This window comes from Rhipicephalus sanguineus, chromosome 9 (genome assembly GCF_013339695.2).
Source record: "Rhipicephalus sanguineus isolate Rsan-2018 chromosome 9, BIME_Rsan_1.4, whole genome shotgun sequence".
In the NCBI taxonomy this organism is placed as follows: domain Eukaryota; kingdom Metazoa; phylum Arthropoda; class Arachnida; order Ixodida; family Ixodidae; genus Rhipicephalus; species Rhipicephalus sanguineus.
Genome location: NC_051184.2, coordinates 22,843,772 through 22,861,222, shown reverse-complemented (window position 1 = coordinate 22,861,222; position 17,451 = coordinate 22,843,772). Strand labels below are relative to the sequence as shown.

The 17,451-nt window shown below is 46.7% G+C and overlaps 1 protein-coding gene and 1 non-coding gene across 4 annotated transcripts in view; both read left to right on the top strand.

Moving 5' to 3' along the window:
* The window catches only part of LOC119404747 (uncharacterized), a 252,979-nt gene extending 236,001 nt beyond the window's left edge, over positions 1-16,978 (top strand). The window contains exons 12-14 of one of the 3 annotated variants that reach the window (XM_037671412.2): positions 2,445-2,595; positions 3,338-3,587; positions 16,093-16,978. In XM_037671412.2, coding sequence (XP_037527340.1) covers positions 2,445-2,595; positions 3,338-3,587; positions 16,093-16,322 — 631 coding nt within the window. In that variant the 3' untranslated portion in view covers positions 16,323-16,978. The remainder of the gene's footprint in view (positions 1-2,444; positions 2,596-3,337; positions 3,588-16,092) is intronic. The other 2 variants (XM_049419001.1, XM_049419000.1) reach the window with 2 other exon arrangements.
* On the top strand, positions 14,494-14,567 carry Trnas-gga (transfer RNA serine (anticodon GGA)). Its single transcript has one exon. It is a non-coding gene; the product is annotated as a tRNA-Ser (tRNA).
* Positions 16,979-17,451: the final 473 nt, after the last annotated feature.

The window sequence follows — 17,451 nt, the reverse complement described above, 5'->3', positions numbered from 1 at the left end:
ACACACCTGGCGCAGCACATTGCGCGTTGCGTCGCATTGCTGTGTGGAGTGTGCCTTTTCTGTTGTGCTTGTCTTTAGCCTGCTGTACTATCAATAATGCAATACCAAGAAGTCCACATTGCCACTGTCATCGAGTTCTTGACAGTGGGGAAGACATCGAGTTGCCCCCGTCATGTAATGCGTAGGGTACATGGCTATTCGCCTACTATCCTGCGCCATCGACCGGACCAAACGTCACAGAAAAAGGCTGTGCAAGCGCTACTGCGCTTTCTGCGTTCAACTGGTCTCTCAGAACGGCTCTGACTGGAACGTCTTGCGTGTGTGTGCATGTGTGCGTTTTTTTTTTCGTTTTCATTTTATCTCACTCTCTCTCTGTCCTCTTTCCGACCCCTATATCCCCACCCCTGTGCAGGGTAGCAAACCGGTCACTCGCGCCAGGTTAACCTCCCTGCGTTTCCTTTTCATCTATTTCTCTCTCTCTCGCGGTTACATAACGTGAGCTAAAGAAGGGAAACGCAGCTAAGGACGGCGATGATAATAGGGTGGTGTGATGAATTTCGAAAATTTGTGTGCAGCTAACTTGCAAGGCACATTGCGCGGGTGTAACTGGAGATCACAGGGAGAGCACTTCGTTGCGCAATGGGCATAAAGGAATAGCCTGCTCATGGTTATATACTTAGAAGTCTGGACTTGGTAACATTGACGCAATAACGTTGACGGCGCACTCGCTGCGCCGACCATTTCGAATGCAGCCGAGATTTTACATATTCATGCCACCCACGTAGACGGCCGGCGGGCGCTTAGCATGTGAAGGACCTTGTATATACGCGCACTGAACAACTTGACGCAACGTAGTTTACGAGATAACTGTGTAGAGGTCATTGGGGGCTAGTCGGAACAGCTCAGTCGCTGCATCCCTGCAATGCCACGGTTGCTTTGTCGCTCGTCCCACGGATGCGCTAAGCAACTTCTATGACCGAGGTTTAAGACGTGTATAACCGTCTCTTTAATATCCGACGCAGGCTTATTGATTGCGTTGGTTTCAACAGCAGCGACGCGTACACTGCACCGAACAGCTGTCGCGACGACCACACACCGCTCGATGTAATAACCGCGGAATGTCGGTAGTTGCTCTCGGCGAGTTTCGCGTCCATAGAAATTTCACGAGCCTCTCGGGGCGCTCAGATGCACGGGGACGCCGCAGCACATAGGCGCGCACACTCGAGCACAGATTGCGGACGTGTGTGTGTGGCTCTTTGTTTGTTCCGTCGCACTCGAATCGCGGCACTTCTACGCTGACGAGAGGGGTGCGCTCTTTTGTCTCCACCCTCCGTACGTTCCTGCGTTGACGTTGACAACCATTGTACGGCGGCAGTGTGATAGACCCAACTTTTTGGCCAACGCGTGCGAAGGCCTGCGCGGTGTTGTTGACGGGAGCCAGGCTACTCTTCTCCCCCACTTCGCTGCTGTTGACGGGAAACGAAGTTGACAACCCCCTTTTTCCTACGCTCGCTTAAAAATCTGGCGATCTCTCGTTTTCGGAAAAAAAAAAAAAAAGCTGTTGACAACGCGTGCCTTGTGAAGAGCTGTAGTTGGCGGTGTGGTGAAACGTGAACCTTGGCCCTTAATAAAGGATCCTCGCGGTGCCTGCTGGACTGGATGGTGTTTGACGCATCTCTCGCGTCAGGTGTAGTGAATGCGGATCCCTTCGCAAATCTGTCGTTGCTTGTCGCGTTGCTCTCCATCCCTCTTAAACGGGATGTGATGCTTCTATTCATTGGTAGGCTTGGCTGATAGGTCTCGCGAGTGTCTTTCAGCACGCAGCGATTCAGGCCACACCTCGTGACGCTGCGCTTAACCGAAGCGCACTTCATGCATGGAGGACGATACTTAGTACCGCGGTTGTGCGGGTAAGCACGCGTGCTGTGGATGTGCAAGTTACTTGTGGATGTGCAAGTTAATGATCGTTTATCGCGTATAAGCGTTCTGTGAAGCAGAAGAGCTGTGCGAGAGAGCGTGAGCACGTAACAACAACAACAACGGCAAAAAAAGAATACAGTCTGAGCAGAAAGTAAGCAGACCCCTACAGTTCCCGCAGCATAGGAGACCTGGCCTACCGTATTTCTGTCTGCTAATGTTGGCTAACTTATAGCTAATGTCGGGTCAGTTATGGCTAATATCGGCTAGTGTTAGTACTACTTCAGCCTTATGATGCTTGAAGTAGGCCAGTATTGCGGTGAATGAGTTAAACTATGGAATTACAAGTACAGATTGCGTACTATCTGAGAAGTGCAGTGGTAGGAAGTTCCTGTATACATATTTCTTTCTTTGTAAAAAGCCTTTTTCCGTGTCTTTGTTGCGCACGTAATGCTGGTCATTGTGCTCCTCCGCAGCGCAATGACCTTAAGTAACCGGTCATGCGTTGTCTTTATTTGTCTCCGCAGCTGCCCTGTAGAGCCCGCGGTCTTCCAGGGATTCGAGCGAGCTCCGGGATCTAAGTCGCTCATGGCCCCGTTCCAGGCGTTCCGATTTGCATCAGACAGCACGGTGAAGTTCCAGATGACCGTGTCCTTCTGCCTGGACGTCTGCCCACCGGTAAGTCTTGATTATGCAAATCTATAAGCTTGGGTTATACATCTCTGTTTGAAGTTGTTTCTTCCAATCTTTTCGCTCAGCCAATCAATCTGGCTATGAAAACAACAGCCAGCCAAGCATTCGTTTGTTCATTTACCGTTCGCTGACTGCGAAAGACATTTATTACACGGGCGCAAGCATAAGTTACAACGTGCTTTTTCTTTCTTGTGATAAATGATGCACTGTTGTTCTATAAATGTTCGCCTAAATTGTATGCTCGGTTCTTACCGAAATATCGCACCCTGATTCTGCGCGTAATACTGAAGGCGGCTACGTTTGCTCTTCACCACGTTTTGTTTAATTTATTTATTTTTCCTTTTTTGCTTATGCTGTATGACTTACGTGCATTAGTTAGCCGGTATGGTTTACCTTTGGTGCTTGGCACAGCGATAACAGGACTATCGCGCACCTATTTTATCGGAACATTGTCATTTAATGAACAAAGACCACACAGCGGTTATTCCATCTTTTATTTATGAACTAACAGAAATGTTGAAAGGTAAAAATGGTATGCGCAACGGCGCAGTAGGAAAAACACGGACAGTCCCCCACTGTCGGGTAATTGTCCGTGTTTTTCTTACTGCGTCGTTGTGTATAACTTCCACATACCATTTTTACCTTTCTAGAATGAACCAACTCGCCCAGCCACAAGTTTTATTGAATATTAATATGACTGTACTCTCTCCCTCGTCTCCCTTCACAGCCCAAATGTCCAGGCGGAGGCGGCACGGAAGACCAGCAGCAAATGCAGCACCAGCAGCACCTGTCCACCGAAAGCCGCGCTGGCCGCAGGCGGCGCTCGGCCAGCGCCGCCGACACGCACGCGCTCGACCTCCAGACGGGTGACGTGGTCACTGACGTCACCATGGAGACTGCGCTCTTCGTCGTCCACAACCTGACGCCGTCGCCGCAGGCCTCCTCAGACGTGAAGCATGCTGGGAGAGACGCCAGAGGTGAGCGTCGCCGAAGGTCTCCACCAGGCCGCGAGCGTTTAGAAGGCTGGCGCCGCGATCGCAGTGCCGCAGAGCCCTTGTGGCGGCGGTTCCTCAGCCGGCGACAGTCACGTGACCAAAGCGATTACTATCAGCGGCGTGCGTTAGGCGTAGGATGATCTTGCCGTTGTGCTGAATAAATGTGGATACCACAAGACAATGGTTCATTTCACTGGCACCGCTGATATCGGTGCATATATTTTTTCGTACAAGTAATGTATAGTTTCCAGGGGAGCAATAGCATGTACACTAAGGTTCTATATAGCTTAGCTTCAGCTTGATTTTTATTGTACTGCCATCTGTGTGTGTTATCACTATCGCGATACTATGGATAACCGTGTATTAGGTATAAGGTCGAAAGTTAGACAGTTGCAATAGTCTACCCAGACTTCGCATATATCTCTTGGAAGGAACAGACGGATGAGGGAAAGATAGAGGATTGAGCAGAGCGAATGTGTGGTTTGCTACCCTGCACTGGTGAGTGAGGGAGGAGACTAGAAACATAAGGGAAACGAGATAGATAGATAGATAGATAGATAGATAGATAGATAGATAGATAGATAGATAGATAGATAGATAGATAGATAGATAGATAGATAGATAGATAGATAGATAGATAGATAGATAGATAGATAGATAGATAGATAGATAGATAGATAGATAGATAGATAGATAGATAGATAGATAGATAGATAGATAGATAGATAGATAGATAGATTACAGTTTTATTGATTACTCCGGATATGTTAGGCCGGTTAACCGTCTGGCTTGCTACTTGAGTTGTTGGGTGTTGGCTGTGGTATATACAATGATCACATATACATACCCACACAGATAACCCGTACAGTCACGGAAACACATACACACAAAAGAGTTGTTGATAGAGTTTCGTTAGGCTGTGTAGTCTTCAGAAGCACCAGCAGCGCTTTTGAACACATGCATACAATGACAGCCATCCGCTGCACAGCAGGTCACTTGCGATATAAGAGTGCACATCTCATAAGCTGTCACAGCAGAGGGCTACGAATACGCCTATGCAAATTTTAGGAACAAAAAACCTGTATGAATAAGTACATGACTTGGTAATTGGTTCATATGCTTACGTGCCCGAGGAGTGTGCTTCTTTTATATAAAATAGAGTCATCGCATCGTTTCCATGGTGCAATCACATTGTAGAATATAATCAACGTTTCTACCTGCCCTAGTTCGCATTCGGTCGTGATGTGCACCATAAGCTAAATGAACAGTGTCCTACGACAACCAGTTTCTTGCGCAGAAGGTTGCCCTGGCAGTGCAAGCGTTTAAATTCCGTTCGACCCATTTTCCAAGACGGCTTATATATACCGACTACGTGAACTAGTTCAAGGCAGGAGCAAAAGAAGACATTCTTTTCCTTCCTTGCTGACTTAATGCCTAAGAAACCTTTCCTTCTTTCATGTTCTGTTTTCTTTCTCGCTTGAGCAATATACGTTACTTTATATTCTCGTAAGTATGCCGTAGGATCGTTGTAATGCGTCGTGGCATGATGCTAAACTAGAGCAAGCGATGAACATAGAGTCAAAATTAAAACGGAATCCGATACACATAGAGACCTTATTACCCGTGGACGAGTACCGGAGAGCGTTCGGTTCAACCACTGGTTGCAAAGACGGGCTATAAAAAAAAAAAAAACCGGCAGATCCCACGCATTGTGGGAATCACTTCCATGCTAAGCAGTCAACGAGCAGCAAAATGTGCCGTATTTCTTGCTTTGAAGAAAGCGTTGCGTGATGGATCGACTTCTTTGCGTAAATTGACAAAGGCGTGCGCAGGGTTTAGCATAAGGAGGGGGGGGTGACAGTTTCACCGGGTTTTTGCGAAGGGGGAACTCACACCAGCGAAAATGTGACGTCACCATTTCCTCCCCCCCCCCCCCCCCAACACACGCACAAAGCAAAGACATACTGTAAACGGGAAAAGATACACTGACCAAAAAGAACAAATTGCTTACTGACGTTCCCTTTGCCAGACAGGTTGCCGTTAAACTTCGGATTTCAACAAAGTAACGACTAAACTCGCCCATTATTACCCTGTGTTATCACTTCAATAATCAATATTCTTCACCGATGCAATAAACGCTTAATTCCAGCCGTTGATGCTAAGGTACAATTATGTTTAGCGTTTGCGAACACAGTCGCCTCCAACACGAAATGCCGCCGCAGGCCATGCATTGCCGCTGTTTGATTAACGGATTAGCGTAAGCAGTCGATCGTGTTAAGCCTCGCTGAGCGTCAACAGAAGCCAACACAACTGCGGCTTCGCCACGCTAAAACAGTGCACAACAGGGAAAACAATCCTCTGGCGTGGTACCGACCTTTCTTTGGTCCTTTATATTTTTCCGATTAGAGTTAATAACGGCGACGTGCGCCAACTTAATTGTTCGTCATCGGCGCTCATAACTGGTTGGCTGCGCACTAATCCGCAAGTTTCGCAATATAGTTTTAATTCCCGGACAACTTAACCTCGCCCGTGCTCGCAGGATGAATGACAAATCCCGGATTTATTTTTCAGTTTTGGCGCTTACAGGCATGAACGACATTTTTACGAAACTTTTAGGCACACGCGAGGGACCAAATAGTGCAACGAAAATACGGTAAGTGCACATTGGTAGGATTAGTGGGCATGGAACAGGTGATGTTAAGTTCATTGTAACTAACTTCAGCGGCGGTGGTGTCACCGCTTGCAACGGATGACGAAAGTTAAAAGCGATTCGCGACAAAGTTGTACCGCCCGCCCATTCCCACCTGCCATTATAAGCGCTTAGCGCTGAGTCTGCCAAATAAGTTTCAACGTTGAGGGTGGATACTATGTAGACACACACACATACTCGGAAAAGCTGTTCCACATCGCTGATTAAAGGAGTACTGACACGATTTTAAGGTACCCCAAAAGGCACATTTTTCTTTTCCATGGTGTGCACTATCAACGCTCTCCACACAGCGAAGCCAGACAACAAGCATAAAATGTTCGTCGCCAAGCATCTGCAAGCCAGCCCCGCCGTAACGGACATTATCACGACGAGTCAACACAGTTCACTGGGTTTGCGAAGTCTGCGTTCTGCATGCAGCCTCAATGGCGGAAATCGCTGTGGTTGGACGACAATTCATTCAACGTTGTTTACGTGAACCACGTGAGACTGACAGCAAACTGACAGCTGTTGCTTGCATGTCGCGAGTTGCAGTCTTCCCGTGACGTCAGACTTGTGTTGACACGTCACTGCGAAACCGCCCCCTTGTATATCGAAACCGAAAGCGCTTTTTAAATGCGAAGCATTTCTTAGCGAACTTCTGCGACTTTGAGCGTATCTATCTATCTATCTATCTATCTATCTATCTATCTATCTATCTATCTATCTATCTATCTATCTATCTATCTATCTATCTATCTATCTATCTATCTATCTATCTATCTATCTATCTATCTATCTATCTATCTATCTATCTATCTATCTATCTATCTATCTATCTATCTATCTATCTATCTATCTATCTATCTATCTATCTATCTATCTATCTATCTATCTATCTATCTATCTATCTATCTATCCGCCTACGACTTTGGGCTCTCCTGGTCGCTTGGTTAATCGAATGTACACCAAAATTGGTATGGCGTAACATGACTGTATGACGAACATAAATGACAAGTCATAACATTAAAATCATGACACGCATGTCATGTACAGCATGATTTACATGCCACGCTCATGGTGCGCTGGCGGCCGTTTCGCTAGCTTGATATACACCAAACTTGGTATCTTGCGACGTGACTGTGTGACGAACACAAATAACGCGAGTCAACATGAAAATCATGACACGCATGTCATGTACAGCATGACTTACGTGCCACGCTCATGGGGCGCTGGCGGCCGTTTCGCTAGCTTTATCTATCCTGAAATTGGTATTGCGCGGCGTGACTGTGTGACGAACATAAAAACACGAGTTAATATGAAAATCATGACGCGCATTTCATGCACAGCATGACTTACGTGCCACGCTCATGGGGCGCTGGCTGCCGTTTCGCTAGCTTGATCTACCCCGAAATTGGTATTGCGCGACGTGACTGTTTGACGAACATAAAAACACGAGTTAACATGAAAATCATGACACGCATGTCATGTACAGCATGACTTACGTGCCACGCTCATGGGGCGCTGGCGGCCGTTTCGCTAGCTTGATCTACCCCGAAGTTAGTATTGAGCGACGTTACTGTGTGACGAACATAAATTATAGGAGTTAACATGAAAACCATGACACGCATTTTCCTCAATGACATACAAGGCGATGTATGCAGCTCTTTGCTGGCTGCTTCGCATTACACCGATTCCCACAATGCGTGGGATCTGCCGGCTTTTTTAAGGTAGCGGTATGAAAAATATATTCAATACATTCCCAAGCACTGCGACACCATCTTTAGGGTTCTCGACACCCGTGTTTTTATTTAGAGCAAGAAGCCGAAAATGTTTAAAATTCGTGTCTGTACTACTTCAAGCAGTCGGGTAATTTATTATATGTTAAACACTTACTTCGCGTAGACCTCGTAAAGTATAGAGCCCAACAGCGCCAACATGTCTTTAAGTACTTCAATTGCAGCTGTCGCATTCGGCGCTGCTTTGGCTGCCCGGATAGATTGTGCAATAAAGAAGTGATTAAAAAAAAAAGCGGAGCCCTTCCACTACTGTGTAGGTGGAAGCCAGCGACTGCACGTTCTGCGGCAGCGGCCTCCCGTCGTTTTCTCGACCATTCGCACTTCTGTGCGCATCTACGCTCCTTAAATGGCCGTTCTCCTTCCTCCGAGCGAGCGATCACGCGTCCGTACCATAACGAGTCCAAAGGGCAACTGCTGATAACAGCGCTAGCGCCATCTCTACGTCACGAGACCAAGGGGCACAACGACTGGTGGGAAGTGCCGCCGCCGAATATCGCCACACTTGTGAAAAGAGGCCTCGGCGGTGGCGAGGCGCGTCGATAGTTGTTCTAGGCGCCGTTTTGTCCACGGACGCGATCCACCACAACCTAGGCGTGTACGGCTTCGTTCCATCGTTCCATTACATCGTTCCACTATTGTTGATATTGTTATGCATCTTGCTTCAAGTTTCTTGTGAAACAGACTAAGCTGTCAACTACAATAAGAACAAAGGTACACTCGTTGAGTCCCGTTACACAGCCGATCATTATTGTTTTCCAGCGCTCTAATAATCGCCTGTATTAAGGGCGCAGTAACACAAGAAGAAACTTGCGGATAGCAACATAACTAATGTCTGCTATGACGATGCTAAAATGATGGAACCTTGAGCCAGCGCATCGCATATTCAGTCCAGGCATGTACACCTATCTTATACAAGGTCGCCCGGTGTCGAATATTACAATTCGGACATGAATTTAACAAGTGCTTTTGCTACGGTGTCCGCATCATAATCGGTGTCGGACGTCTGCAGACCATCATATTCCCGTCACGTCGTAGTGCGCTGGTACAAACTGTCACGCGTCCGAGTTTCGAGTTCAGTTTTTATCACAAAATGATGGATAATAAATTTTCTGGAACGCGCGTTCCTTTTCTCCGCACCGGTCCTCAATCAAAATTCGTACCACGCACGCGGCTGCCTGCACAGGGTGCGAAGAATTCATACGCACGCTGCAGATTCATTTTTGCACTAGACATTTTCGCTGTGCTCAAGTCTGTGCACATCCGGTGTCTAGCACGCGTGTGGTTGTTTCACTGCAAGGCACTGCAAAAAAAAAAACATATAATCAATACTGCAGACTGCACTAGGAAGATATAAATTCACTTGTCATGAGCAATCCAAATTAGGAGTTGTCTGTGTCGTTTCTACCGTCAGAACGAGAAGTTTTGTTCGCATAGCAATAGCTTGCTTGTTGCGCGCCCTAGAAATCAACCGAAAACGAGCGAATAAACAATTATCGTGCATCGGTAAAGTTTTCGAATGCAACGTGGATGATAGACGGTCATTGCGTGTACCAAATGATTTATGAATTATTATGCATTGTTCATGTTTGTTTTGGTACCTGCGTATTATGTGCCTCGAATTATTCCCACACTACTCTCAAGTGTATGTACAGGTCGCCAGGGCCTACGTCAAGCCATTCTCACGGCTTTTAGCCTTGGCGACCTTCTAGTTTTTGTCTGGTAAATAAAAATTTGAATATTTTATTCGAAAATTTAACATGGATGTTCAGAAATTTTCTCAAGGGTCCATTCGATAGTGACTCTGATAGCAGACCTGATAGCGAATGTTTCTTTTAGAGAAACAAATTGATAAGAAGCATGCCGTTTCGGAACGCGCATATATCGAAGACCAATTAGAATATTTGAATAATACATCTTCGAGTAGCCCGGACGAAATACATCCATGGTAATGAGTTAATCTGAAGATATTGATCGTAGAAATATGAAACTATGCTGATGTACGCTTCACGTTTCTGACTACTGTATATCTGCATATGCAAGTTCTGATAAAGAAATGGAACAATTAATAAACCTATTCTTGGTTGTTAAAGATTTTGGCGCAGGTTAAAGAACACCAGCCGTTTGAAATAAAGAGGGGGGGGGGGGCGGAGGCACGCGTCGGTCGTTTTCGCTTCTAGTCGAGGATGGGCCCAATTTCGCTTCTTTTGCTCGCTATAGGCTGTGGGTTCTTGCACTGCTGTCGCATATCTAAAACTCCATGGCTATGTTATGTTATGGGTCCAACCAGACTTTCGCCTTTACATTTTTACAGTCTCAGCATCCCGGATAATTTTTTTTCTGTATGTTCATAATCACTGTACTGAAAATATTTTATTGCTATGGCTTTTGACATTTCTGGCAGTCTCCACGCTAACGTTCGGTATTCTATCTTAAAGGGACACTAGAGGCAAATAACAATTTATGTCAGAGTGAAAGCTCATTGTATGACAACGTCTAGAACGGCAATATTATCAACAGCAGTGCCCTACTTACCGAGAAATTAAGCTAAATGTATCACACGTTGAGCGCCACAAGCGGGACATTTTGGAAATGATCCCGATGACGTGAGAGAGTCCGACTACAATTAATGGCTCGTAATCAAACTAGCTGCAATAAGAAAAGAAGCTTCCGTGCATCAAGAGACGTAATAAAATGCTGCTTGTTCGTTTCTGTTTGATTCATGGAAAAAAGAACCTCTTTGGCGTTGCCAAGGGGAACGGCGCGCGTGGTTCAAAGGCTTCGTTTTCGCCGAACTGCGCTTCGCCCGGCAACCTGCTTCGCTCACGTGGTCGCGTCTCAGTGGTAGTTCCGGTATCGCGTACTGCCGCGTGTGTTTCGCGCGCTCGTGAAAGTCGCTCTGACAGAAAGTTTGACAAAATGCCGCATGCATGCGATGTTGCCGGATGCCCGAATGGCGCACGCCGCCGGGCACGCCGCCGGGCAGTAAAGGCGGGCAACGTTAGGCACTGCAGCAGGGACGTGAGAAACACCGCTTTCAGGCGGTCGATTTGAAGTGCGTTAACGCGATGCGGACCACTAAAACGTGATTTTATTTCAAAATAAGCACTTCCTTGGAACAAAAGTAGCACTACGAGGTTTCTGGACCGTTATTTCAACGATCAACGCCGATTTAATATTTGCCTTTAGAGTACCTTTAAAGGGGCCCTGCAAAACCTTTCTAAGTAACCAGCGAAAGGCTTCACTGAAAGAGGTCATTGCCTCACGATTCGAACGCCGCAAAAAGATTTAGAATCCGTCAAGTACAAGCGAAGTTACAGAGATTTGTCGCTTCCCGTAATTGCTTTCTCTCTTCTTTCGTCCCGATGAGCGGGCTCTAAGCTAAGCAGGAAGAGATGGCACAGGGAAAAGAAGTTACGTCACGCGCGCGTCATGACCTTTAGTACTTTTTCTTTTTCTACGAACGTGTGGCTCACTTTCAGTGTGATCGCGAGCGCGCGCGCACGGGCACTTGGCGGCCTCCCGCGGCGGCCGCAGTAACTAAGCAACCCGTGATGCTCAAATCAAGCGATTCCCGTGCATTTGGGTATATGGCATCATGTGTAGAAAGAAGAGGGAACGATTTCTAGCTGAATTTGAGAAGAAATTGTAAATTACAGGTCGCTTGCTGCGCTGTAATGTTTGGCTCGCGTGTTCTCAGAAGCCTCGACTACCGATCGGTAGCGTTTTCTGACCATGCTGAAAAAGTGTTGCAGGGCCCCATTAAGATGAGAAACGTTTGCCTAAAGGATATGAAGGAAGCACAAATAGCTTTCGTTTTACAGCTTTATATTAAATTTTCAACAAATTATAACTAGACATAAGTTGAAAGATCAGCCATCGAACCAGAACGGGCATTGAGGTATTTCAGGATAAGATAGACTTGCGGTGCTTTGTTGTGCTGTCTCTACTGGCAGTGATGCCGCGAATATGATGAGCCGTTCTGTGGATTAAGCGGGACGGCACACTGCTCTCCCATAGTAGAGTACACGCGGTACTCAAAATCGTTCACTTTCTGTTCTAAATTTTTTAATACTTTTGCTGCGGGACGACTTACTGGTGTCCCAGGGTAGGGAACGTATGGTTCCTTAAATCTTTGACCATTTATTCTAAACACTGCGATGCGCAATACGTAAGCGCTGTTCGTGTTTGGGAGGGCTACACGCCTGGACGAAACGCTATAAATAACTCGTTTCTGTACATGTTCGTGCGTTAGATATGGGGTCATTGTATATGCCATAGTCAACACCAGGCACCTGGAGCAGCAAACCAGGCAATGGACCAAGCTAATATCTCCGGGTCAATAATTGAAGATCTATCTATCTATCTATCTATCTATCTATCTATCTATCTATCTATCTATCTATCTATCTATCTATCTATCTATCTATCTATCTATCTATCTATCTATCTATCTATCTATCTATCTATCTATCTATCTATCTATCTATCTATCTATCTATCTATCTATCTATCTATCTATCTATCTATCTATCTATCTATCTATCTATCTATCTATCTATCTATCTATCTATCTATCTATCTATCTATCTATCTATCTATCTATCTATCTATCTATCTATCTATCTATCTATCTATCTATCTATCTATCTATCTATCTCCATATGTGTAGTAATGGCTACTCCCCTTAACCACCTTAATTTAATACAAGGACAGCTTACTGCTCTCCCTTAGGAGAGTACGTACTTGTTTATTTTCCTTCTGAACAAATCTAGGGACTGCTTTTAGCTCAGGTGCGTAGTACTATTACTCGTTTGGTGAGTATCCCGCGAATCCACGCGCGTAATGAAAAGCAGCAAGTTTCCCTTAGGAATATACATATGTCCCCATAAACAAGTTATCTACCGCAGAGCCACGTGCGCCACTACCTAAAACTGCTTCCCCTTTCGTCGTTGTTGCCTGTAGCAACTGAAGTGTTGCGTTGCTTAGCACGTAGATGAATGTCCTATCCTCGGCATGAAGAAAGGAAAAAGTTAGGAGGGAGCATTGCGCGATGCGAAATAAACAAAAAGTAAATAAATAAATAAATAAATAAATAAATAAATAAATAAATAAATAAATAAATAAATAAATAAATAAATAAATAAATAAATCGAAACATTCCTGATAGGAGAAGCGCTCCTATTTTTTATATCCATTTTGTCTACATGCGGACGTGAGCCGGCCAAAGTACCCACATTAGGGACGCATTGGCTAGAAGTATACATCTTCGTTCTAACAAAAGGAAGAAATAAAAAAAAAGCGCACAAGTAATAAGGTGGGACATCCCCATGGCTTCGAATGACAAAAACTGTAATTAGTATCCGAGTTTCCGAATATTTGAACATTCTTAAATCAAATTCCGCGAAGGCCACCAGCGATAAAGGTAGGCGGCCCGTTAGGTACAAGGCTCGCCAGGCGAGAAAGTATCGGCGTTGCAAAAAACGAATGGGTAACAACCAGTCTGTCTACTCTGTCCACGGTCGAGGGTCATGCATTATTCAGCTGGGCAGCGCAGTGCGCTATATGGCATCGACCGTGAAGCACCCAAGGAGCTCTCTCTCTCACCTTCTATTTCCTCACCCTCTTCACCTTCGTCCTTCCTCGAATGCACAAACACACAAGCACAAAACAAATCGCATCCGCCTGAGCGAGTCTGGCGTGTGCGGTCGTCTCATTTATATCGGTTTGGCCCGTCCACGAAGAACAAAAAACAAAGAGGCGCGAGTTCGAAGGAAGGATAACGGCGAGAAAAGCGGAGATCGAAGATTTAGATGGCAGTGTGAGTTGAGAAAGCACGGCGCTCCGCGTAACCAAAGCGGACACCATGGCCCATCTGCGGCAGCAGTAAGGGTGCGCTCTTCTACTCCCCACGGTGTGCATAGCCTTCGTATAAGGCAATAAGAACAAAGAAACAAACAAGAAAAAGAGTCACAAAGAAAAAATGAAAAAGATATTGGATTTTACTTTGTAGAATCTACAATCTTCTATTTAACTATACTTCCGTTCTTGGACTTAGTTGCGAGTAGGATTTAGAAGTAGACCGCTGCTAAGGTGAGGCTTATACCGTTCGTTGTGCTGTCAAATTTCACACAGAGAAAAGAAATGTTTCCCTCAGTGCTGCTAACCGACGCTTGGCAAGTGATACAGCACATACTTACCTAGGGTCGACAAGAGGAAGTACAGTTTATCACAGGTCAAGGAGAGGGCGTGAATAACATTTGAGAAACTTTTTATCAAGGTCGAATGTACGAGAGAAATAAAACTCACAAGTTGCAAATCAGTTCTGCGGAATCCCGCAAGGTGGCGGAAGGGTTAAGAAAGGAAAAATAGACAACCACCCGTTTGTAGCACGAAGCCACAAGCTTCCTGGTTAGCTCAATTGGTAAAGCGACCGCCCCGGAAAGGCGTTGGTCCCGGGTTCGATCCCCGGACCAGGACGAATTTTTCGGCAACTAAGAGGCTTTATTTCTGAGAAATCCGTATGGATTTCCTCGTGGCTTTGTGCTACAAACGGGTGGTTGTCTATTTTCCCTTTCTTAAAACTCACAAGGTCCCCCATGCATTCACCTAAGACGGCTCGAAGGCAATTAAGCCATCTTCTTTTTCTTCTAAGTCGATGTATTGATTGTGCCGCGCCACCACTCGAGCTTTTTGCATCTATTGTCGTTTTGCACTACCTCAAAAATCGGAGGCACCTCGCCTGGTTTTACGTTGCCTCCGTGATCGAACCACTTTGGACCAAGATACGATGCCGTGTGATGACCCCATCATGTGACGTTGCGTCACGTGGCGTCATAATGACACCACAAATATTGCCGATCTGTGACGTCATCGTGACGCCATAGGGTGACATCATCACGTGATAATTTTTGCACCACTCGTCCCCGACGTAGCGGCACTCTGACGCCGCCGACGCCGCGCCGACGCCGATGGTCGAATTTCGCGTTTGATGAGGCATTTAAGGCTTTCGCCTTAATAAAAACCGAAATATAGAGGAAGCGAAACTCTCCGCACTTAATAGGCCTTCTTTAGAGTGGGTTCATGCTGTTCTGTCTTTGTGTCGGGTTAAGCTTCGCGAGAGAGTCTAGTGCAAATACAACAAACACGCATATAGCTGAAGCATATTCCTTAAGTGATGAAGGGAATATTAACGTACTTTCTCTTTTCACTGGTTTGAGCGTACACGAATAGCTGTTAAGACGGACAGTGTTTTGTGCAGCTAGCGACGTCGTTATACGAGGCATGACCGAAAGAAAACCCAGTGGAAGAAAGAATTCCGGTTGACCCATAAATGTCGTCGAAATTGAGTGCTCTGAAACACTACTCATTTAGTTATCCTCATAGTAGTCGCCCTCGTTAGTTTGGTTGTACTAAGGAATGTTTATTATCATAAACGCAATCATAACGACCGCTCGAATTGCATTTTCGTTGCCGTTGCCGTCATGTTCCGTAATAAATCCAAAGCAATTACATCACCCCGCGCCTCGTATCTTCTCGGTGCGCGCGAGAGCTTGCGAAGGGTGCAGACGGGCGCGGCTCTAGCAGACATGAAACACACCGGCCGGCTCCGTCGGGCGAAGGAGCATAAAGGGGTGCCGGCGGGGATGCTGGGTCGCTTGGGCAGCAGCTGCGAACTTTTATCGAAAAAGTGCGGTAGCGCGCACTATCTCTACGGAGATCGGTACACGGCTCAGAGCTTTGTGTGGGTTGTGCTCTCCCCACTTGGCGTTGAAGCGCGAAAAGAGACAGCACGAAAACCGCTTCGCTCACTGGAGCGGCCGTATTTCCTTACGCCGGATAGAATGCCAAAGGAGTGAGCTTCTAGCCTTACTTCGCATAACGCTCGAGATTAATGCTATCGGATTAATTGATTCGCCCTTGCAGCGAAACTGGGACTTTTATTTTTGGCACGGCGTATTAAGGTGTCACTTCTTTGGTTCTTCTCTCTCTCTCTCTTCGGCAGGAGTCTCCCAGAACAGGATGCCTCACGACGCCGTGTGCCTGACGCGGCCCGTGGTGTACACGCTGGCGAGCCTCATCGGCGTCGTGCAGGCGCTCATCCTCGGCTCCTGCTGCATGCTGCTCTTCGTCAACCGGAAGTGGCGACTTACGCGGAAACGCCTGGCCGCCATGCACGCCTCAAGCAGCCGCGCTTCCGTCTCCAGCAAGTCGGAACTCTTCCTCAGGACGTAGTAGCGGCCACTCGTCACTCCCCAAACTTTCATCCGGTTCCCACCCCCCTTCAGTCCCCTCACAGACGGGCTTTTCTTTTTGCGACCGTTGTCACAAAGCGTGGTAAAACGTGCGATAGCCCAGAGGGGAGGAGGGGAAATCCTGCCATTTTTGGGGAAGGGGAAAAGAAAAAGGGACACAGCTGGCCTTGTTTGAGTCGGCTGTTATACATGTGCATGCCCCAGAAACGAGATGGTGACGCCGCCTGTCGGCAACCGAGGGAAGCTCGAAGTGAGGCATGTGTTGCACAAAACAATGTTAGTTCCGTTTGGCCCGTTTCCGCGCTCACATGTACGCGTTCGACACGGGAACATGGCGCTAGTTTTACCCATGAACTTACTGGTTATGTCCGACAGGCCTTCCTCCTGCGGTCTTGTGGGAGAGCTCCTGGGAAAAGCGATCGTGGCGCCACATTTAGGCGGTAGACAGAAACGTGACCAGACGCAGATTTCGCGCACAAAACCGGCGTCAACTCTGCAAGGGCCTTTCTGGAATGTGCACGACGCGTTCGATAACGCAATGAGCATAGCTTAGTTGGCGGTTCGGCCTTATTGTCGCGCCTACAATATTTTGCCTATATGTTCCCGTCAATTGCACGGAGACACTACTGTAGCGCCCCCATTTGGTGACTGGGTGAAGCTACTGTTAGTTTCACTTACCATGTGTCCCGGTGCCCATATTACGGCTGATTTTCGCAGTGGAAGCTTTTCGTTAACCTTGTTTGCGCACGTGCTGTCTTCACGAACACGCGTCTAACAACCACTGCGCTGGCGGGGGAGACCGTCTCGAGAATGACCATCTTCCCGAAATCACTAGATGCCGTCACCGAATCGCAACTCCATTCATACGATTGAGTATTACCATAACTTCCTTCACCCCGCATCAAGAGAACGTTTAGCGAAATCCGAAATGAAAGCCGAAGACACGTAGACCATGCCAGACGCAGCTGAGCTACACTGAGAATTTTTTTTCTTTCGGGGGCATTGAATGAACGAGCGTTATGGTAGGCGGATTCTCGCCTCTTCAGGCGTTATGTAGGCAGCTACCTAACAAAATCCCATATCCTATCTCTCTCTCTCTCTCTTTTTTC